Below are 22,389 nucleotides of genomic sequence, written 5' to 3' on the forward strand. Positions count from 1 at the left end.
GCGGTCTAATCTTATGCGACAGTCGAAGGTTGCTCGTGAGCCAGGAATCAGAAGTTCAGTCTCTCTTTCCGCTGCACCAACGGCCTGATAAGAGGTCGTAACCATGCCCCTCTATATTAGGTAGATATCGGCCACCTCCGACGCCGGCCTGCGGAGCGGTAGCCCGGCGGCAACCGGACAGATAAGCGGGGAAGCGCATCTATCTATGGTACCAGCAACTTAGACTATATGTACTTAATGTCTGTCGTGATTGAGATTTGCATCAGCTAGTCCGTTGATAGCAAAGAAAAGCTGCCAAAGGATCTAGACATGTCTCAGCTACTGCATCATATAATCGTCCGAGTCGGGGAGGGGGCATGTTTCGTGGGTTGAGATCTGGCTAAATAACTGCGAGTAGCCATTCTGCCAATATCTGTTACGGCATTGTCATACCAACACCAGCGTAGTTTATTAAGAGCGAATAATCGGAATCATTGACCATTTTTTCGCGAGCACTGAGACTGCGAATCTATAAAACCAATCTTCGCCAGCGTGTACAAGATGCACACATGACTAGCTGCCTCTTCCTGTCCTAGCACATGGGCATATTGCTCTCGCAATTTCAGAAAAACACCCTATTGGAGGCCTACTTACCAGAGATCGGACGTGAGATAAGGTAGAGCAATCCTGTGAGAAAAAGATCCGACGCAAGCCAGCGCGAAGAGAGTTTAGACCCCGCAAGCTGCCGCCGCCATGTCGTAGATGACCTAGACATTTGGTAACTTGTGGACTGTGCATCTGATGCGCCCATTCATACGCTGGACCCCGATAGCCACGCTCGGCAAAAAAAAGCACGAGACGGATTCAACGATAATAAACCTGATGCGCCTAGAATATTTGAGAATGTGCAACGGGATCATGTTGCGCTGTATCACATCTCTCGCCAACCATTATGTATCCAACGTACCACCAATGCCACCGCTTTTGACGTGCTGGCCAGGTAAAATGGTGATAGCTGCCTCGATGTGCATCTCAGCACTCGCTTCAGCGCCTCCCCGCGCTACGGCCCCCATATTTGGCGGCCGTGCTACAGCTTGGTTGCTAAACAGAGGGCGCTGATTGGCCCAGCTTCCCGATAAAGCTGTTATCTACCGCTCTGCCCCATCACGGCTGCCAGCCCGGATCTAGACTGTTTAGCCTGGACGCCTGTCAATGACGTGCTGTTCTTGGATACAAGACATCACGCTCGCCACTTTGTCGTGGCTTTATTTCAACTTCTTACTGTTTGCAAATTCCTTCTTCTCTTTCTCAATTACTTCCTTGCACTCAATCTTCAGTGCTCGAGATTTGAAGACTTGATAAGTACGACTCGAATAAATAAACTGATAAAAGCCATCACCAACCACCGTTACCATTGCCTTGCTGTTGACCTGACTCTTTTTGGAGCTTCCAACTTAGCCGTACCGCGGCTCCATACCTCAGACATATATTTTTCTGAACTTTTCTTCCATCGCTTAGCCAGAAGTATCAGGCGCTCTGAACTTTTGAAATCAACACAATGGCCAGTGCTACAGGCGTACCGGAAACACGCCCCAGTGACACCGAAGAGACTGGACTCACGGGTCGCGAGACCGAACCACTCCTCGGTCGCCCTGGAGATGCTGCGCAAGAAGAGGGCAAATCAGTCTTCAACAATCTAGTTCTTGGTATGTCAATATCGGCAATTATCCCCAAATATGCTTTAGAGTTGCTTTCTAACGCGGAATCCAAACAAAAGGCACTGGTATCGTCGCGCAGATAGGCATCTGGCTTCTCGTCATTCTCATCTGGGCCAGTGTCTTCACCAAGCCTCTCATACTCTTCTCAGGGCATCCTCTCGCTCAGTCTTTTGCAGTCTTAGTGCTGGTTCAATCCATCCTCTCATTGCAGCCCACCCATACGCTTGAGCAGAAGCGCGTGGGACAACGTATTCACGCTCTACTCAACGTGGTAGCATTGCTTTCTCTCATCGCCGGCGTGACAATCATTGAATACAACAAAGTGAAGAACCACAACCCGCACTTTCACTCCGCACATGCCTACTTTGGCTTCATCACCGCTGGGGTACTTCTTCTACAATATCTCGTTGGGTTTACCATGCTGGTTACGCCGAAGCTGTACGGGGGCGAGGAGAACGCCAAGGCTGTTTGGAAGTATCACCGACTCAGCGGATATTTCGTCTTGCTGCTCCTGCTGGCGACCATCAACAGTGCGACGGCAACGGATTATAACAAGAATGTACTAAAGCTGAAGCTCTGGGCTACGCTCATCTTGTCGATTCTTGTCGTCATCGGAGTATATCCTAGGATCCAGAAGCAGAAGCTAGGATTGGGCCGACCAAGCCTGTCGCTTTGAGTGACCACTACTAAGTTAAAAGTTCTACTTCAAATGAGAAATGCGGTTCATTACCTTGCTTTTTCATGTACCTAAATATGCTCCTACGCAATGCTGTCGCGAAAATATATCATTGTAAATCAATTTGCCGAATAGCTGGTCATTGCTATGTATATGCTCATAACTCGAAGCACCGCAGCTTTCAAGCCGATCCGGAAATGAGACGCGTAAATCCATATCCGGTATTAGATACCCTATCTGGCCAATATCTCTATTAATATCGCTGACGCCGTTGACTATACCACGCGGCGGTAACGTATTCTCCTGATTCAACGAAGCTGCTGCGCCTCATTGGCTATCTAAAGCTTTGACGATACCGAACGGTGAGTGTCCACCGTCTCCGTTCAAACCAATTTAACCAGGTGGGGGGAGAGGAGCCTCTGTCTGAGAGAGAGAGACGAAGAAAGGGCTTGCCCGGGCCGGAAATGCCTTTCTTCTTTGTGCATTAATGTTGATATTCCCGAAGAACGACAGGGTAGCAGGATCTTCTTTTCCTTTTTTTTCCGTCCAGACGACATCCTAGGCCTATCTATGTAAGGTATCCTGGGCCTAGTAGCCTTCTAGGCGAAGGTCCTAAGTGGAGCACCGAATATCGCGTCAAAATAGATACGAGAAAATACATTTGCTAGGAAGAGAACGAAATAAAACTAAACCTGTTCCTGGCGGCGGTGATCCATCTGGCAGATCACCATCTCTATGGAAATACCAGCCGGAACGATTTCAGGCTTGATATCAGATATCCGGGGTGGGCACCGAAGCTACGATGGATGCATATGTACATGCAATTCTGGACGAGCGTTGCCGATAGAATTGAATAGAGAGCACGCGCAAGTATCCCACTATGCCTTGGGACCCCAGAGCCTACCTACCTACCTTAGGTAGAATGGTAGAATGGTAGCTACGTACAACCTTGAAGTTATCCCAGAATCGCATGATCTCTCTCTTACAAATAGTTCACCTTAGGTACTCGTGCTACAACCGCTTTCATAGCTCATGCATATCTCGAGATATGGCAGTCGTTTGCGGAACAGAGGAAACTTAGAAATGTCTGTTTGTTCAAGCAGAGAAATGCTGCTCCCGCTTCCATTCGCAGCTCTGGATTGGAGCGACACGTGTCTCCATTAGCTCCACTTCCCCAATACGGATTCGGCCAGGATCTCCAATGGACGCCACCGACGTAACTATGGGTCCCAAACTCAACTTCCGACGTCACCCACCGTTAGAGCAAGCGCGCCTTCCTGGTCTGTCGAGCCGATTTATCTTATTTTAGGGTTTTCTTTGGCAGTTGATCTAAAATCAGTTCGGCGGCTTGAAGTACCTCTCCAGCGCAGAGAAAAGGAGGGCGAGCATACTAGTACTCGTGCAATATCTGCCTAGTGGGTAAATAGCTTCGGACAAGCTCTCATCATAACAAACAGAGACTTGGTAGCATCGATACTACGCCTATTGTTCTTATAGGAATCTGTCGGTCAGCACAGCATGTGCGGCTGAAGTCCCTTTTGACCCTCAGTAGCGGACTGCTACGTCATTTAGCCCGACCTTGTGCTCGTTATACCGTGACTGCAGCAGCATCGTGACTAAACAGCCTCGGGTAGCGGCACCGTCTTCGCAAGTCTTAGTTGGTACCTTGGTCAGCCTCTCTTCTCTTCCTTTTCTTCTCTCCTTCCAAATGAATGCGGCGTGATGCGGTGAAAGCGAACAAGCTCAGACCGGCAACAAGCAAACCTTGGGAATGCCACTGCCTACCGGCGTAAAGCGGGTCGTCGTCAAATGAGCCATTGTGGATACAGCCGGAGACTCGGACAAGATGCTCCCGCTGCCCTGGGATTTGTCGAAATCATGAGCTTTTTATGAAATTCTCGATGAAAGAAAATAAGACTAGATTACGAAGCAGTATTAACATCTGTACGCACGAGTCAGCGAGCTACCTATTTGGTCATGCACACAGGCGTGGCGGCAGAGCGGTACAGTAGGTAGTAGACTTTGATAGTATATCGGGATGGTGGGAATACTGCATCCTCTGTGCATGCCTACCCGTCTTACCCTGGCAGTAGCTGAACCCGTTTAGGGTCGATGCCCTCACAGCTATTCCCCTGCTTGATGCCTGCCATCTGCCTTCTGCCCTGGATTCTACATGCCCAGTCGTCTAAACCGCTGGCTCGGACCGATCGCCTACCGCCAGGCAGTATTGCACTGCATCGAATTCCAAGATGGGTTTGGTGTTGGCAAGCTTGGCATCACCTTCCCTGCCACTCAAATCGGTGGCCGATGGCTATCCTACCCTCCCGTCGCTGTGCATACAGGGGGGCCGTCGACGATGAATACTGGAAACAGACAGGTTGGCATGCTGTTAGGTGGGTATAGAGCCCGCGGACGCAGGTGTGAACAGTACTAGCGAATAGTCTGGGATTTGGTGGTCATGGGAAGCGTCCGATTTAGGCGCTCATCCATTTACCGGTTGCCCTCTTGCCAGCTAGATATTAGCTAAACGAGTGGTCAGGCAGCCCTCCAAAGTCTCATATTTTAGTGAGTTTCGAGCAATTCGGTTGTAGCTCTCCCTCGTGGCTCGCCAAGCGCGTACCCGGCAGGCTAGAATATCCAGCGGGAATTTTGCCAATTATAGACGACTAAAAATAAACCTTCATTTGGCGAAGAGCCTGCAGCCGAAAGGAATCTACATCAAGTTAAGGCAAGATACGCAGGTGGGAGAGCCGGGGGGTCACCCAGAGTCGATGCTGCGACACACGTCGTAGGTTCATGTGACCTTCGGGCGATGGCGGGAGAGAAAACAGCGAGATGATAATGGATTCGCCAGGGAACGCAAACTTTTTTTTCTTTCTCATTCAGATAGGAGAGAAGAGAATACGAAGTCTGATGCGGCTGCACCGGGGCCATGCTTCACAAATGACGTCCACTCAGCAGGCCCCGTGGGGAACCGAGCCTTTGTGAGACAAAGGCAAATGGCGATGCACCGTCATCAGGCGTGGAGGGGAGAGCCCTGAGCCTCTCCGAAGACGATCAGCGGTCGATCGGTCGGGCTATTGCCCGGGAGACATCGCATGTTGTTCACGTTGCACCTAAGCGGCCACAGGTGTGAGGTTTGCAAAATTTGTATGTACGTCACAACATGGCCTGACATGGAAAGCTTTTGAGCTTTGGCGTTGGCCATCCCCTGCGAGGGGTTGCACGGCGTCGCAACTTGGGCCAAGATTAATGCAATCTGGGCCGCCGCATGGATGCTCAGAAGCATACCAGCCAGTAGGCTACTAGTACCTAGGTAGGTAGTCCCTTGTAGATGAAGTAGCAGACAGCTGAGGCCGTGGGTTGCAATATGATGGAATACCCAGTGTACATGTAGTATCCGTAGTCCAGCAGCCCACACGTACCTATTGGATTTGGCCCCAAATAGTAAGGACCGCAGAGAGCCATCAGCGTCACGGCACGGAGCGCTTCGTTGGCTAGGGCTAGTAGTCCTTCGGCGTCCGGGGCAAGGATGTGTGGATGCCAGATCAAATTCGAGTGAAAAAGAACGCTTTTGCCTCGTGGCTGGGCCAGTGTCGATGGATGGAAGCCAGAGAAGCTTATGTCTTTTGTTCGATAGCGGCCCATCTGCGTAACGCAGCGGGCCCCTGGCTGGCCGTCTGGATTGTGGGCCAGGCGAAGTTGAGCGACGGAGACAGGGGATCGAGCAGCCGTTGGTTCATCTTGATTTTTCGGAGGATCGAAGAAAGCGATTCTGTGTTGATGCTCTACATAGTAGTAGAACTAGGTACCTGCGCTTCCATGGCCCAGGTGCTGTCGCCGATGAATACCTCAGGCAGGCACCACCGGTCCTCCGAACCTGACGTATACATGGAAGAGTCTTGTTCCGATATACCTACTACCTTAGTACTACTAGGTAAGGTACCTTAGCGTTCTTTTGGCGGCGCTGCCAAGGGCTGTGGCACCACAGCTCGAACGCCCAAGGTCTCCCGCGTGTACGGATACAGGCGAGGTGAATGCACGTAAACCATCAGCATCGGCCCGCACTAGGTATTACATCGTTGCGGCGGTCAGCAGTTTAGACCAAGCACACATGGCTTCACGATTCATGCTTCTTCATGCCTTTGTGCCACAAGCAGACCAAGGCCCTGCAAAGCATGATCGAAGCAGGCAGAACAACAGACGCGGCAAGCATTGCAAACTCTCCATATTCCCGTCTGTCTCACCACTTGGATATGCCGCCCCATCGACTCTACTGGTCAGCCATCCAACCTCATGTCGGCAGCGGTCAGCAGTCAGCAAGCTGCTGAAGCCCGACATACATGGAGCTGCCAGTTGCCTGGGAACACGTCGTGTCTGTGAGTATAGCGTTCTACGAGGGCATCCATATGCGAATCTGTAGCACGGAGCATCCCCAGGCAGTGACACGTCTGCTCGAGAGGTGGCCAAGGCAGGCGTGCCAATCGGCTCAGCAGCCAAAGACGGGGAGGCGCTCTTTGGATAAAAAAAAAAAAAAAGAAAAGAAAGCTCCGCGTGGTGGCAGTTTAAAGTTAGATGATAGGCACGCGAGCTTCACGCAACGGCCAAGGTCAAGGCCCGCTCGCCACCCATATGAACGAAACGGAGCCGGCGTTCGGGGTCGTGCTTGCACAAAGGCATGAATGTACCGCACTCTCAGGCAAAGTTGCGGTAACGGCATGATATTACCGCCACGACTAGTAGTTTTAGCATTATATAGTCTTGATCCGATAGCAGCTGGTGAGAGACCCATAGCCGCGGATTGGTGTTCATGTTGTCAAAGTCCGTGCTCTGTAGGTACCAATGCTCTGGCACATGCCTGTGGCAAGAGTCAGTCACCAGCAGCAGTGCTAACTCGTAGTACCCATTGCCTCTCGCCCAGGCAGGAAAAATGTAAAACAATTTGCACGGAAAAAAACCTCTCTTCCCACCCCTTGACGTGGGGCCTCTGGGCCTCTAAACTCTCGTCTGGCTGGATTGGGTGGGCTAGAGCCGCGAGCGTTTGCTAGGGGCTCTTTGGGCTGATGGATGCTAGTCTCCAGTTCCTGTCGTCACCTACGTCATACCCTCTTTTTTTCTCGCTCCCCTAGATGGCGCCTGGCACACAGGCCTCTATGTACCGGGGGCGTTTCTGGGGGGAAGAGGCGATGACATGGGGGCATTTCTGGCAGCAAAAGCGCATTTTTGGCAGGGCCGCCAAACTTTCGCAATCGTTGATCCATCCAGCCCTCTCGCGCCCCCGTTGCGACGCCTCCCAGTCTGCTTTTTCCAGCGCCGTGCAGCGTCTGCAGGCCTAGACCTGTGATTTTGCAGCCTCTGACTCTAGCGCTGTTGGAGCCGGCAGCCGCGCCGCAGCGTCTATCCCGTCCAGCTGGCCCCTCGTTTTGCCCCCCTGCTCTCACTCACTCGCTGTACTGTACTGTATTTACGCACTGCTCTGACGTGTGAGGAGGCCCTACAGCCTACAGGGAGGCACAACCACCACTGTTCTTTTCCCGCACTCAACCTCAACTCCACACAACCCGTTTTGTCCAGCGTAGCGAGGCACAAAGAGCGATACTGAAGGAGGAGGCCACAAAAGAAAGAGAAAGAAAGAAAAGGGACAAGGGGTACAAAGAGAGAAATCAGAAGGGAAAAGCAAGAAGGAAACAAGATCTAAACGTCCAAAGAGACAAGACCAAAGTAAGTGAGAAAGCTGAGAGGCGCACAACGAAATCGAGATCAAGATCGCGACCAAGAAGCAGAGGCCAACACGAACAGACTGGGGCAAAGGCAGGCAAGACACAAACAGCCAGACCAAACTCCATCTTCGCCTTTGTTGTCCTTTCTCCATCGACCAGTGCAGTGGCCGCTGCTGAGATACTTTGAGCCTTTCCTGCGCTTTGGATGCTGCCGCCCTGTCCAGCGTATGCGGCATCCCACTTGCCGACCTGACCTCGCAGAGATCCACCGCCATTCCTCTTCTGCGAGAAGAGGCATGAGGCATGCCACGCCAGAGCTACTCGGCCGAAAAGAGAGCCCTATTCTCGCCCTCTCTCTCAACCCCGGCCTCCTCTACTTCAACCACTTCAGCAACTGCAACCGAAACTGCAACCGCTACCGAACCTGAGGCTCCGTCTCCCACCTCAACAACCTCCTGGACGCAGCAACTGGAGCTGCCCACCACATCCTTTGCTCATTGGACCGTTGACACTCCCGACCCGACCGCCGCGAGAAATGGACAAGTGACGGCCAGCACCACACAAGATCGATATGCTCATGCCCATGCCAAAAGCACAATGGCAGGACGCCGCTCTAGTTACCCATTCTCTTCCCTGAACCCCCCTGAGGACTCGGTCTCTTCCACTTCTTCTAGGCCTTTCTTCCCGCGGCGTATGATTGACGTGAATGGCCGAGGTACCGGTGATGACCACCAGGACCGTGCCGATGTCGATGTCGATGTCGATGTCGATATTGATATCCATGCGGTAGACGATAGCCACAATGCTACGTCCTCCGCTGCCTTTGTTTCCTCTGTCATTAATGGATCTGCAGAAGACGAGATGCCAGCCGCTGATAGACCGAAGAAGCAGCTTGTTGAATACCGGGAAAAGCTGATCCGCGATCTGGAGCAGCGGGACGTCTCCGCCCAGGAATTGCATCTGGGCCTGCCCGACAAGGCCCGTGTAGCACCCATTCTCGAAGATGCAGTATTGAATTCTCCTTATCCGCCCTCAGTCTTCACCTCTACATCGACTGAATCTGGAAACACAATTCGAGGAGGCATCACCCCGGCGCCTGTTGCCAGCACCCCCTCCTATCCTTTTCCTCGAATGACCCTACCGCCTGAAAGTTTTGGCCACTCAAGCTTCCCTCAATCGTCTACCCCCCATATCGGTTCTACTCGCTTCTCCCAGACTTCGGCATTTGAGCAACGTGGCGTGCTCGACAGAGTCCTATCAGAGACATCGACCCCCGCTTCGACTTTGACCTTTCAACCAGGAGGCACCCCGCAGCCCGAGACTTTTGAGAATTTTGACTTTCCTACTCCTAACCTCTATGATCTCTCGTTAATGCTATCCGCCGAGCCAGGTCTCGAAGCCTGGTGGAGCACCGTCGTCCAGGTTATGCGAGAAGTATACAAGGCTGAGCGCGTGACATTAGCAGTCCCCGCCGATACTACCGATATTGAAAACGTCCCGTGGGGGCAAAAGGCCACATACAACGAACATGAACAAGATGATCTAAGTCTGGAGTATCTGGCGAGAGGGACCAGCGTCATGCAGAGCACGGAAAATGAGGTCATCGATGATACTCTTGCTGAATCCGCCATTGGGACGCCATTGAACGCACCACAGCGACCTGCGTTTGCTAATCGGCACTCGTTCACCACCTATGAAGAGAACAAGGAAAGGTCACAAGGTGGACCAACGATGGCACCTCAGCGGCCCGGCTACTTGAGGAGCCAAACCCATTTCCCATCCATTCAGACTGCAGCGGAACGGGAGAATGATCATACAAAGCTTAATAAAAGCACCCTTGAACAGCATGACTCTCTTGAGGAAGAGCAACAGCAACAGCAGCCAATCCCTAGCTGGGAGGCGCCTCTTGTGCCCAAGTACACTGGCCAGGGCAGAGTCCTTCCCGTCCTCCAGGCTCTTGACTATGAAGCTGACCCCCTCATTGATCACACTGGCATCATGAGAGTATTGGAACGCGGGCGACCTGTTGCCCTAACAAGAAACTATCCCTACCTGGCCCCGACAGCCCCGACAGCCCCGACTCCTTCTTCATCATTAGGGCAGGCCAGTGTTTTGAAATCTGGCCCCAGGACACCTGGTCACGAACTGCCACGGAAACCCAAGAATAAGCGGTCAGACTCTGCAACCAAACTGTCGTCCATCTTTGCCGGTCCAACGGGTGCTCGTGCGTCTGCCAGGACCAAGGTTCATTTCGGCGACACGATACTGGACGACGACAGCCCGAGGCCACCAACGCCAAAGTATGAGGAGTACGAACAGACTCCCCCCTCGCCATGGTCACAATCTCCAGCCCCGTCACCCGCAGTCAGGCCTGACCCAAAGGAAAACCCCTTCTTCACGGACGCTACCGTTGATGAAGAATCATTTAATCCCGACCCCACGCCCACAGATTATACCACCATGCGACCTCCCGAAGCTATTGGCGTTGATCACTCTTGGACGGTTCTGCACATACCTCTTTTCAATGTCGTTTTCTCTAGATTACAACCGCGTTCTTTCAGGCTCGACGCTACGACGATGCACCAGAAGTCGCAGTCGCGAAGCAGCCAGTCGCCCGAGAGTACACACCGCCAACGCTCTACGGAGTTTGAGAGCCAGAAGAAGGATAAACCTCCTCCAATTGCCATCTTATCTATTCTAAGCCCTGTTATTCCGTACCCCTCCAACCTGCGCCACTCATTGGAGCATTTTGCACCGCACCTTGCCACATCTTTTTCGCAATGCCGACACTATACCCACCTTGAGACAGAACTTGCCGGCCTTAAACGAAGAAGACCATCCACCGCTGGATTTGGCGCGGTGTCAGCGTACGGACAGCCTATGGAAAGCTCCGCATTTCTCGCAGCAGAAGAGACTGCTGCTTTACAGCAGTCCTTAGCTGGGAGCATTACGAGCCCTAGTGACTACTCTGGCATCTCCAAGAGCGCCACTGGCTCTCCGATTGGAACTCCTGGCTGGGAACCCGGCGCTGGAGTCTATCTTGCCGAAAAGCGTCAGCACGCGGCGAGCCCCGCAGGAGTCTCCCAGTCCTCAGGCGGCTATTTCAGCAGTAAACTTGCGAGACAAGGTTCACAGCGATCTCGGACTGGGTCGAAAGATGATCCTTCTGGAGATTTGCGGCCCTCTCGCTTGTCTGGCAGCAAAGTTCCCCAGACCTCACAAGCTGCCACGATTGACAGTGACGAGTTGGCGGACACACATACTGGGAGCTCGGAGGAACTCAACCAAAAGGACGTCCATTCCCGGAACAGTTTAGATGGTAGTGTTGATCTTGACCCCTTGGTGGTCGATAGGTATCCTGAACTGTCAAAATTCGAGCACGGCTCGTATAAAACAGGCCATTCCCGGCTTCATAGCTATGGTGCGGACTTTGCTGCTACTTTTCAGTCTCTACCTCCGGGTTCTAGTCTGATTAGCCGGCCCACGTTAGCGTCTAGTGCAAGCAGTTTACAAAGAAGCAATTCATTCATTGCTTCGGCTGCAGACATGCCGCCGCCATCTGATAAATTGAAAGGCCTCATTCTAGACTCGCTCCCCGCCCAAGTATTCGTTGCGTTGCCACAGACGGGCGAGATCGTCTGGGTAAACAGCCGTTACCTCTCATACCGAGGACAGACAGTGGCAGATTTGTCTGCGGATCCCTGGGGCAGCATTCACCCAGATGAACGCGATGAGTATCTTGCTGCTTGGAGTCGCTCACTACGGACTGGAGAGCAATTCTCCAGCACTGTGAGAATCAAGAGATTCGATGGCGTCTACCGGTGGTTCTACGCTCGTGCTGTGGCTTCCAAGGACAAGCGAGGAGCCGTTGTGCAATTTCTAGGATCTTACTTGGATATCCATGAGCAGCGTATCGCTGAGATAAAAGCGGCGCGCCAGCAGGAGGTCGAGGCCTCAGAAGCGAAGCATCGCCTGTTGGCAAATCTGATACCCCAGATCATTTTCACTGCTACAGAGGAGGATGGCGTGACTTTTGCAAACGAACAATGGCTGTCTTATACTGGCCAGAGTTTTGAAGATGCACTGCGCCTGGGCTTCATGGATTTTGTTCACCCAGAAGACTTGGCTAGATGCCGCATTCCCTCGTCACAGTCAGTGCAGCCATCTAATCGAAAGGGTAACGGCGGCAGCTACGGATCAAGTGACAACACACCTACAGGTGCGGCAAAGGAACGGCCAAAAGAGCCTCAAAGCCATGAACGCGCACCTAGCCAGCAAATCAATCCCAATAAAGAGAGAGGCTATCAGCTTGCCAATTCTGACCTGGCAGAATTGGCTAGAAAAGGCGTCATCAAGCTCGGAACTGACTCGAACGGCCGGCCATCATACACAACAGAAGTCCGATTGCGCTCCAAAACAGGAGAGTATCGGTGGCATCTTATTCGTTGTGTTGAGATCGATACCATCGATTTTGGTAGCGGTGCAAGCTCTTACTTTGGCTCTGCCACCGATATCAATGATCACAAGCTCCTTGAGGCGAAGCTGAAAGAGGCGATGGAATCAAAAGGCCGATTTTTGAGTAACATGTCTCATGAGATTCGCACTCCACTTATCGGAATATCGGGCATGGTGAGTTTCTTACAGGAAACGACACTCAATGAAGAGCAGCGCGACTACACCAATACCATCCAGACGAGTGCAAACAGCTTGATTATGATTATCAACGACATTCTGGATTTGTCCAAGGTGGATGCGGGAATGATGAAGCTGCGGTACGAATGGTTCCACACTCGTTCGCTCATCGAGGATGTAAATGAACTAGTCTCAACCATGGCCATTGCGAAGCGACTTGAGCTCAACTACCTTGTTGATGCAAATGTCCCAGCGTGGGTAAAGGGAGACAAAGTTCGAATCCGCCAGGTTTTGCTAAATGTCATTGGAAACGCTATCAAATTCACATCGGAAGGCGAAGTTTTCAGCCGATGCAAGGTATATGCTGGTGATGATGGAACGGCGGGACAAAACGAAATCATGCTCGAATTCATTATAACCGATACCGGTCGTGGCTTTTCAGAGGAGGAGAAGGCTCTCATATTCAAGCCTTTTAGTCAGATCGACGAGAGCAGTACCAGACAGCACGGTGGCAGTGGACTTGGCCTAGTTATCTCGAGGCAGCTTGTTGAGCTTCACGGAGGCAAGATGGAGGGAACGGCCATCATGGGCAAGGGTTCAACTTTCACATTCACAACTCGTTGCTCGCTACCTACAATTGAAGATCAGCCACCAGTGCCCAGCAGCCCCGGCTCAACAGCGACTGCTGTACCTTCGGCAGCAGCAGCAGATGAAACTGAACGGCCTAGCGATCCCACGAACGCTTTTATTCCGACCCAGCACACGCATGGCGGAGATGAGACCGGCCTTGCGAATGTGGAATTCGTATCCCCTGGAGGCGACTCAACTGGGAGCTCCAGCCAGTCTGCCCACTCTGGCCAATCGCTCATTACGGATAGGTCGTCAATAACGTCGATGAACACGGGACTGGCTCGTTTTAGCGAGGCTGCTAAAGCCAGCGGCCAAGACCTGTCGCAAATGAAGCTTGAGATGCCATCCGATCGCGGCTCAGTAGCACGAAGCGTGACGCCAGAGAAGCTTCCATCTGAGGCGTTCCGCCCGCCAATGTATCTGATACTGATTATTTGCCCCCAGACACACAGTCGCGAGGCTACTACGCAGCACATTGAGATGACCCTACCAAAAGATGTGCCTCATCAAATAACTGCTGTCGGCAGCGTCGAAGAGGCCGAGAAGTTTATCGGAGGCGACGATCCAATCCGGTTCACTCATATTGTCATCAATCTAGGCGAGGCGGAGGCAGTCATTAGTGTCATGGATCAAATTACCAAATCTCAAAAGATGGACAGCACAATGATTTTGATCCTCTCGGACTCTGTTCAGCGCCAGGCTGTAATGAGATACGCGTCTGGAACCAAATATGAGAAACTCTTTTCGGACAAGCTGGTCAACTTCATCTATAAGCCTGTCAAACCGTCACGCTTTGCTGTCATCTTTGATCCAGACAAGATACGGGATTTGAGCACGGACTGGAATAGATCTACCGCGCAGCAGATGCTAGAGAGCCAAAAAGCTAGCTCCATGGATCTTCAAAGGCGTATGGGCAACAAGGGCTACAGAGTTCTCCTGGTGGAAGATAATCCAGTCAATCAGAAGGTGATGATGAAATTCCTCAAGAAAGTTGGCCTCGATGTGGACATTGCTGTGGACGGAGAGGAGTGTATAGAGCGAGTTTTATCGAGACCGCATAGCTATTACTCTCTCATACTGGTAAGTTTGATGAAGTCTTTACAATTCTTAGTCTTTGGCTAACATATGACGCAGTGTGATCTGCATATGCCACGCAAAGATGGCTACCAGGCCTGCCGCGAACTTCGCGAGTGGGAACTGTTGGGTAATTACCCCGCGATGCCCATCATTGCCCTTTCTGCAAACGTCATGTCGGACGTCCAAGAGAAGTGCGTTGCGGCTGGATTCAGTGACTACGTGACGAAGCCTGTGGACTTTATTGATCTCAGCAGAGCTATGGCGCGGTTTTTCTGATCATAACAGCTTGCCCCTGGGTTACTTTAATTTTTTCCCTCCTGCTTCTTTTATATTTGGCCCACCTCTTGACTTCATTCTGTCAAGGGACCTTTTCTTTCTTTTTATCGACAGTGATTGGTGGCTTTTTAGAGGGTGTACTGGCGAAACGTTTCACTTTTTGACCCCTAGCTTTTCTTCTGTTTTTTTTTTTTTTTTTTTTTTTTTTCAACTTTCTTATTTTCTTCTCTGGCTCTTCATAATTAGGCTGGATGGAACCGAAGAGCCAGGCAATTTTGTGATACCACATTATACAGCAAGCACCACCATGCCCTGGGGATTCTTCTAACATTTTTTGCCGAAACAATTTCCACGGTACTCACGAGGTCGAGATGGCAAGACGGAAAGGGGGGTTATGTTACACTGCTCGGTATTTTGTTTTCACTTGTTTTCTTTTTAGCTCTTTTTTCTTCACTCTGTTCTTAGCGCTGGGCCTCAGAATGGCAAGACAGAGGTAAAGAAAGGGGGGGGGGGGGGCATTTTTTAAGGGCAAAGGCTAGGCAAAGACAAAGGCATAGGTTTACATAAAGGACTTAGGAATGGATGGAGCTTGTTTTTTTTTATATATTCGAGGCAAGCGAGGCATGTAGGGTCGCAGCGATAACTCTCGCGTGCAAAAATGGCTGCGTGTTACTTTTTTTTTGTTTTTGTTTTTGGATGTCTTCTTCACTAACTCTGTTGATATTGTGGGACTTATTCTAGCCTCGATCCCCAAATTCTCTTTTTTACCTCCCGTTTATGTTACTTTTCTCCTTTTTCATCTTTCTTCTTTTTGGCCTTGTTGGCGTGTGTGTTGTGTGGTGTTGCTCGATTTGGGCTCGTGTTTCTAGATGTTAAGCTAATCTAATGATTGTGGTCAGTTTTGCTTCATTTTGGAAAGAAGTAGAGGGAGGGAATAAGGGCAGTATTCTTTTATTTCTCTTCAATTCTTATTGTGACGGATTTTGGGTTGGCTTGGGAAAGGGATGGGTGAACAGATGGGACGGGTCACGGAGGAATATACAAAATGAAAGAAAGGGGGGGGATGGATTGAAATCGAAGGGATGATTGCTCGAATGGCCTGAAATTCTTTGCGAGTTTAACATGTTTTTTCTTCTTTTCTGGCACGCTTATATAGAATAAATACCTGGTGGAGTAGGAGGGATAGTAACAAGAGTCTTTTTAGCAAAAGTTTTAGCTGAGCCTCGAATACAGAAAGAAGTCATTGTTTAGCAATATTGAGGATCAATAAGTAATCGGCATCATCTAGTCACATTCAAAGAGCTATACGTGGGAACAAGATGCTCAAAAAGTCATCGAAATTGAATATAATATTTCATAAAACAATCCACCTCAGTAAAACCCGACGCTTTTATTTTCATTGATACAGCCAGGAAATCCAGTCTATATAGTGGTATCCAACAAAAAGAAAGAAAGAAAACAAGGTTGATATCGCTTCGTCTGTTGCGCTTATTCAAAGAAGTTGTCCCAGTTCCACCTTTTACTTTTTTAATAGACGCTTCCTCTGATGCTTCTATCCTCCTTCTCAGCCTCGTCTAAATCCTCCAACTTGGGGTCCGCGGCAGTATTGTGTGGTTCAGGTTCATCTCCAAGGCGATTAGCCAGTCCTGTCCCAGGATGAGTGCGAGAATCTATGGAGCCCATGCGACGGCGCGTGGTCTCGACATCTGAAGCATCAGAATCGCTTCCTGCAATAGAGGGATGGCCTGAATATGTACCACCACCATCTCGGCCAACATGCAAGTGGGTGGCTTTGATGTGGCGTATGCGGTCCTCTGCCGTGATGAAGGAGGGCGTGCCGTCAGGAGAAGAGACAGTCCCGTCAATGGCTCGCGCCAAGTCAATGTGGACCTTCTTTTTCTTTTCTCTTGGAATTTCCTTTGACGATTCCTCGCCGTCTGCATCACCTTCATCGGAGCCATTCGTCGATTTATGTCGCTGCAGTCTCCTTATGGCGAGATTTGTGCCACTACTGCCAGGGGTGGTTTTATCAACTTGCTGTGGCAGGTTCTCTGGCGCTCGGTGGCTCTCGTAATGAGCGGCATGATTACAGCCATTGGGACAGCCTCCCCAGCGGCGTGTTACAACAAAGCTCTTTGTCTGCGCCAACTTGACGTCGTCCTTGGTACCTTTGTCAGCTTTGTCGGTCTTGTCGGCCTTGTCGGCCTTGCCTTCTGCATCCTTCTCCTTCTCCTTGAGTTGTTGTTCCTCGCGTTCTCTTCGCAGTTCTGACCAGGTACGCAAATTGTTTTCCAAGAGATACTTGCTATTGTCTTGTTTGCGCATAATGAGGAATTCGCAGTGATTCACGTTTCGAAGGTCTTCGAAATACTCAACCGAGAAATGGTACCACTTCATGAGGAAAACACGGGACATGAGGCCATGAGTGACTAAATCATCGAGTTAATACCACGATTATGCGTTAGAAAAAAAAAGTCCCAAATTTGGATGCACAATCAAAGAATCAGAACTTACCCAAGACGCATACGCTGGCAAAGTCATCTTCTCCAAACTGACGCCACAAGCTCTCGTTGAAGCCACTAACACGGTCGTAGGCATCTGCAGCGCTCTCTCCGTTGGGTATACGATAGAAGAAATGGCCATAGTCGGCCCTCTCTTGCCACATGCGCTCCATTTCAGCACTACATGGCTGGAAATTTCCAAAATCTTGCTCTCGCAAACGGGGCTCCTCGTAGACTTTGATGCTGGACCGACGGTACGGCGAGGGCTCGGGGTCGTCCGACGTCAAGGTGGACAAGATGCCCTCGGTGGTCTCTCGTGTGCGACGATATGGCGACGTGAAGAAGTGGAGGGTGTCGTCTGGCCGGAGCAGCTTGCGCAGGCGGCGGCCCGCTTCATGGGCCTGGGCCCAGCCATCCTGCGTGAGCTTCACACGGTGATCAGGGATTGTCTGGTGTATATCGCGGTTCTCTAGCACGGGCGGTCAGGTCAGCAGGAGGGGAGAGATTTGGACTGAAGCAGAAGACGACGCACTGTTGCCCTCGGACTGAGCATGGCGGATGAGGATGATCAATCGCGGCTTGGCCATGGTGGTAGCTCTGCGCACGTGCGGCTTAATTTGCTGAGGCTCGAGATGGGAAATCAATCGATCGATCGATCAAGCGGAATAAGCAGATACTAATAGGCTGCCGGTCCGGTGGTGGGGGCCGCTGGTGTGTTTGGCAGGCTTGCTGGTGGGACGATATTTTGGTCGCTGTTGCGTTTCAACTGCCGGAGCCAAAACACCCCCCTGCCCCGAAATCGGGCGGCTCAGAGAGACAGAGAGATGAAAGGATGAAGACGGAGGGGAGTCGAGATGGTAGACGACCGTGAGCTCGGTGAGCCGTGAATGATAAGGAAAACTAGAGATGAAAAAACAGCAGGAAATAATATCGATGGGGGTGGTGGAAGGTTGTAAGTTGGGAAGGTTACGTTGGAAGTGCTACGGTAGGTTTAAGGTGCAATGTGGCGGCTTATAATGGGTATAAGGATACACGTAGCGATCTATGGGACATACAGGTACTCGTCCGACAGTGATTCATCAACTCTACAGAAGTACAACTTTAAGCACAGGGCTAGTAGCAAAGCCTGCTGAACATGTGCCAGTAAAGCACCAGACCCGACCTGAGTTTGCCTCACAGTGGAGAGAAGATAACTACATGTAGCGAGAGTCGCCTAACTGGGCTCCTTGAAACCATCATCGGGACTCGGGACGATAGAATCAAAATGGCTGATTAGAAAGCAACAACGCTGGCAAACATGTTGGAAGAGCAAAGAGCGTGTGGCGCAGCCTGAGCAATTCCGCCACTGTAAGTAGCCTCTGCTTGACTTTAGCCTGCCAGAACATGTTAAATGGAAGTTTCGGGGCCTTTCAAGATGACATACAATCGCTAAAGTCGCGCTCCATGCTGATTGGCGATGAACTCTTCCGAAGAAAGACGCCTCTAGTCAGTAGAGGGGACTCTTTTCTCTCGACTTGTATTTGTCACCACTTCAATCCCGTTCAGGCAACGCACAATCGCCCAGATCTCGGCTTATGGCATCGCATCTAAGCAGTCAGTCAATGCTACTGTAAAATGGCCCGGCGCTGCCCCTCCAGTCCCCGATTCAAGGCTTCCCGTGCTGCTGCTGCACTTGGTTTAGTGCCCTGTTGGCGGCGGCTGCAGCCTGCTAAGGCTTATGCGGTTTGGCACTGAGCGCTGCAGAATAATTTTTGGCAGCCGTGCAGCCTCAAACGTGATGACTCTGTAAAGCTCCAACGTTCAAGGGCAAACTCGGCATCAGCTCTACGGCCTGCAGTGCCAATTCATTCTGCGGCTCTGTGCATCCATTTCTGCATTATCTTACATTGAGCGAGATACTTTTCTTTGTTCATTCCATTCTCTCTCTCTCTCGTTCCTCTATCTCATCCGTTGCATATCGCGTCGCAATCACATTCGACGTCCACCCAGGACTCAACTCAACTACACCACGAACCACAGCCAGCAGTCCCAATCACTCAATCCATTGACTACTCCCATCCACCATGTCTGCCGAAGGCCCCGAATCAATCCCCACCTCCGCCGACCCTCGCTCCAAGCGCCCGACCAAGAAACGCGCCCTCACCCCGGGCTCTGCCCAAGCCGCCTCCCTCGACGCCCTCTTCGCCAAACCAGACCAGGAGATCCGCGTCCCTCCGCCAGTGTCCTCCCTCGAAGGAGGCAGGCGGCGGCCCCCGCCCCCGGAGATTGTAAGCAACGTCCAGGGCTCCAGCGCCGGTGCCGGCTCCGGCGAGTTCCATGTCTACAAGGCGGCCAGGAGGCGAGAGTATGAGCGCCTGAGGGAGATGGATGAGGAGGTCAAGAGGGAGCGCGACCAGGTCGAATTTGAAAAGGGCAAGACCGAGAAGGATCGCAAGGACGAGGAGAGGACGAGGAAGAACCGCGAAAAGAGGGACAAGGCGAAAGCTCGGAAGGCGAAGAAGGGCAAGGGGGGCGGAGGGAATGATGATAACGCAAAGGATACGGATGGCAACGGCGACAAGACGTCAGCGGTGGCTACGTCAAATGGAGGTTCTCAAGGAAAGGAAAAATTGAGCAAAGATGAAAACGGAACAGAAAGAAATGACAATGAGAAACCAGCCTCAGAACCTGTTGGACTTGTCATCCACGACGACGACTGAAAATGAAGAGCACGGGAAAGCAAATTAAAGATTTCCCCGACAGTTCTTTTCAGTCAGAGGTGGTGACTTGTAATAATATACTAGATAGGCAGTGATACCCGTATAGAGTGCCATTTCATAGATCTATGCGTCGCCTTTTCTTTTTCAGCGGCCTTTAGTTAATACCATTGTCTATTTTTAAGATATAATTTTGGTCCCTTCTTATTTCGTCTGAAAATGCTCCCACGTCTATCCCAACCAAGGGCTAGAACAGGATACGACCTATACAAGCAAATCCAGCGTGCCGTCCGCCCAGATCAAGGGTTTTAGGACATTATCTGCCCCTCTTCCACTCCTATACACATCTCCAGCTCGTTTATTCCTCACCTTGTCCGACTCCGGGAGCGGCACCCTGCTGCAGCGTCTTGGCACTGCAGATATCGTCTACTCTTAGCAATAAACAAGCGGCCTAAGAATCACACAAAAGTCAGTACGAATTGCACTATTTTTGACGAAATAGGGGGAATGGTTAGCGGGGTCAAGTGGACATCATGGAAGCATACCTCGATAGCAGTCTTTAGACTCTGCAGCTTAATGGCCTCAGGCTCCCATACGCCATACTCGTTCATGTCCGCAATGGCACCGGTATCGCCGTTGACACCATATGAGCTCTTGCCCTCGGCTTGCTTGGCGCGGAGCTCGGTCAACACACGGACGGGGGACTTGCCGGCGTTCTGCACCAGCGTCCTGGGAATCACCTCTAGTGCGTCAGCAACAGCCTTGTACGGCCACTGCGCGACTCCCTCTACGCCCTTGGCCTTCTGAGCCAGTCGGACAGAGACGGCCATCTCGGTTGCGCCACCGCCAGGTGATAACCGAGGGTGAAACATGACATTTCGGGCAACGCCCATGGCATCCTGGAGATTTCGCTCAATCTCGTTGAGGACATCCTTTGAGGGGCCACGAAGCAGGATTGTGCAGGCCTTGGGGTCCTCGCACTTGGTGAGGAAAGTGAAATACTCGTCACCAATCTTCTCAATCTCAAACAGACCACATCGAGTGCCGACATCTGCCTCCTGAAGGTCCTCTATTCTGTTGACAATGGTGGCACCCGTAGCGCGGGCTATTCTGTTGTTGTCTGTCTTACGGACTCGGCGAAGGGCTGTGATGTTGGCCTTCATTAGGTAGTGCTGGGCCAGATCTGAAGGAATGGTTAGCTTAGGGTAGATCTTTGGATGGCTGGGAGTCATTTGTCGAGTCACTCACCAGAAACACCCTTTTCGGTGATGACCAAGTCGGGCTTGACAGCCAAGATAGCATCGCACATAATCTTGATCTGCTCCTCCTCAATCTGCAAAATTCGGTTCCAGTCTTCCTCCTTTGAAATTTCAATGTTTGTCTGTGATTCACCCTTCTTGTACTCCAGAGGGCAGTCCAGAAGAACAATTCGGGGGTTCTCGATGCGTCGGCGCATCTTGGGGTGCGTGATGTCCTTGTTGAGCATGAGTCCGTCCAGAACCTTGCTGTCCTCAATCTCACCACCGGGAACTTTCTCAACACGCGCATATCGCTTAATGTCTACCTCGGTCTTGCCATTGCCAGCTTCCCATGTAACAGTTCGCACGGCCTTCAGAGCAAGGGAGCACATCTGGTCCATCCATCGGGAGACAAACTTGGTACCGATCGAGGAGGAGATGAGTTTGGCCATGGCATCGTCGTCGTTGACATCGATCGGCAGGGAGATCTCGTCGATGATATCGATGGCATCCTTCAGCGCACGCTTGAAAGCAGAAATGATTACCACGGGGTGGATGTTGCGCTCGAGTTGAGGAAGAGCCTGGGCCAGGATTTCACCAGCTATGTCAAGTCAGCATCAGATCTTTTGTCGCTTTGGCTTGCCCCTCCTTTTCTTCTCCCCTCCTTCTGCCTCCCCCTTTTTATCTTCCCCCGTATATCTGCTGGGCCACTGTCTGCGGGAAGTGGAAAAAGCCGAACATACCTAGAATAATAACAGTGGTTGTACCATCGCCGACTTCTTCGTCCTGTGTCCGGCTGAGCTCGATCATGCTCTTGGCGGCGGGGTGGGAAACTTCGATTTCTCGGAGGATGGCGTGGCCGTCGTTGGTCAGGACGATACCGCCCATGGGGTCGAGCAGCATCTTCAGCATGGCCTTGGGACCGAGACATGATCGAATGATATCGGCAACGCTAGATTGGAAGCATCGAGTCAGTTGGGCTGCACGGACTGATGGAGTAGAAAGGAGCAAAAGCGTACGTCTTGGCGGCAGCAATGTTGGACATCTGAGCTCTCCTTCCAGTCTGCCTCTCACCACTATTGGTGTCTACGAGACAATACGTTAGCTTGCAAACACTTTCCCCAGCTGCAAGATGCCGAGGGCCACCCCGATTCGCCTGCTGGGACGAATCCAGCGATGCTGTTCTGGCAGATTGGCAAGGTAGATGTCAGGTATACACACTCATAACCAACACAGGGGCCTGCAT

At 51.4% G+C, this 22,389-nt stretch overlaps 6 protein-coding genes across 6 annotated transcripts; 3 read left to right on the top strand and 3 right to left on the bottom strand.

Annotated features, from left to right (window-relative positions):
- Positions 1-1,537: 1,537 nt before the first annotated feature.
- On the top strand, positions 1,538-2,373 carry TGAM01_v210670 (hypothetical protein; the record flags this gene model as incomplete). The annotated part of the gene is made up of 2 exons (XM_018810041.1): positions 1,538-1,685; positions 1,757-2,373. The coding sequence occupies 2 exons, from the start codon at positions 1,538-1,540 to the stop codon at positions 2,371-2,373; spliced, it is 765 nt and encodes a 254-aa protein (XP_018656724.1).
- Positions 2,374-8,396: 6,023 nt separating this feature from the next.
- Positions 8,397-14,708, top strand: TGAM01_v210671 (hypothetical protein; the record flags this gene model as incomplete). The annotated part of the gene is made up of 2 exons (XM_018810042.1): positions 8,397-14,435; positions 14,490-14,708. The coding sequence occupies 2 exons, from the start codon at positions 8,397-8,399 to the stop codon at positions 14,706-14,708; spliced, it is 6,258 nt and encodes a 2,085-aa protein (XP_018656725.1).
- A 1,527-nt stretch (positions 14,709-16,235) lies between these two features.
- On the bottom strand, positions 16,236-17,796 carry TGAM01_v210672 (phosphoglycerate mutase; the record flags this gene model as incomplete). The annotated part of the gene is made up of 3 exons (XM_018810043.1): positions 16,236-17,137; positions 17,223-17,678; positions 17,742-17,796. 3 exons carry the CDS (start codon positions 17,794-17,796, stop codon positions 16,236-16,238), a joined length of 1,413 nt encoding a protein of 470 aa, XP_018656726.1.
- Positions 17,797-18,468: 672 nt separating this feature from the next.
- On the bottom strand, positions 18,469-18,689 carry TGAM01_v210673 (hypothetical protein; the record flags this gene model as incomplete). The annotated part of the gene is made up of 2 exons (XM_024550848.1): positions 18,469-18,567; positions 18,633-18,689. Coding segments are annotated over 2 exons (156 nt in total), but the record flags the coding sequence as incomplete, so codon positions are not given.
- Positions 18,690-19,272: 583 nt separating this feature from the next.
- On the top strand, positions 19,273-19,908 carry TGAM01_v210675 (hypothetical protein; the record flags this gene model as incomplete). The annotated part of the gene is made up of 1 exon (XM_018810044.1): positions 19,273-19,908. One exon carries the CDS (start codon positions 19,273-19,275, stop codon positions 19,906-19,908), a length of 636 nt encoding a protein of 211 aa, XP_018656727.1.
- A 355-nt stretch (positions 19,909-20,263) lies between these two features.
- Positions 20,264-22,389, bottom strand: TGAM01_v210674 (T-complex protein 1 subunit gamma; the record flags this gene model as incomplete). Its single annotated transcript, XM_024550849.1, has 6 exons — positions 20,264-20,356; positions 20,451-21,088; positions 21,154-21,744; positions 21,887-22,095; positions 22,163-22,229; positions 22,365-22,389. 6 exons carry the CDS (start codon positions 22,387-22,389, stop codon positions 20,264-20,266), a joined length of 1,623 nt encoding a protein of 540 aa, XP_024404408.1.

This window comes from Trichoderma gamsii (assembly GCF_001481775.2).
Source record: "Trichoderma gamsii strain T6085 chromosome Unknown Scaffold_69.2, whole genome shotgun sequence".
NCBI classification, from domain to species: Eukaryota; Fungi; Ascomycota; class Sordariomycetes; order Hypocreales; family Hypocreaceae; genus Trichoderma; species Trichoderma gamsii.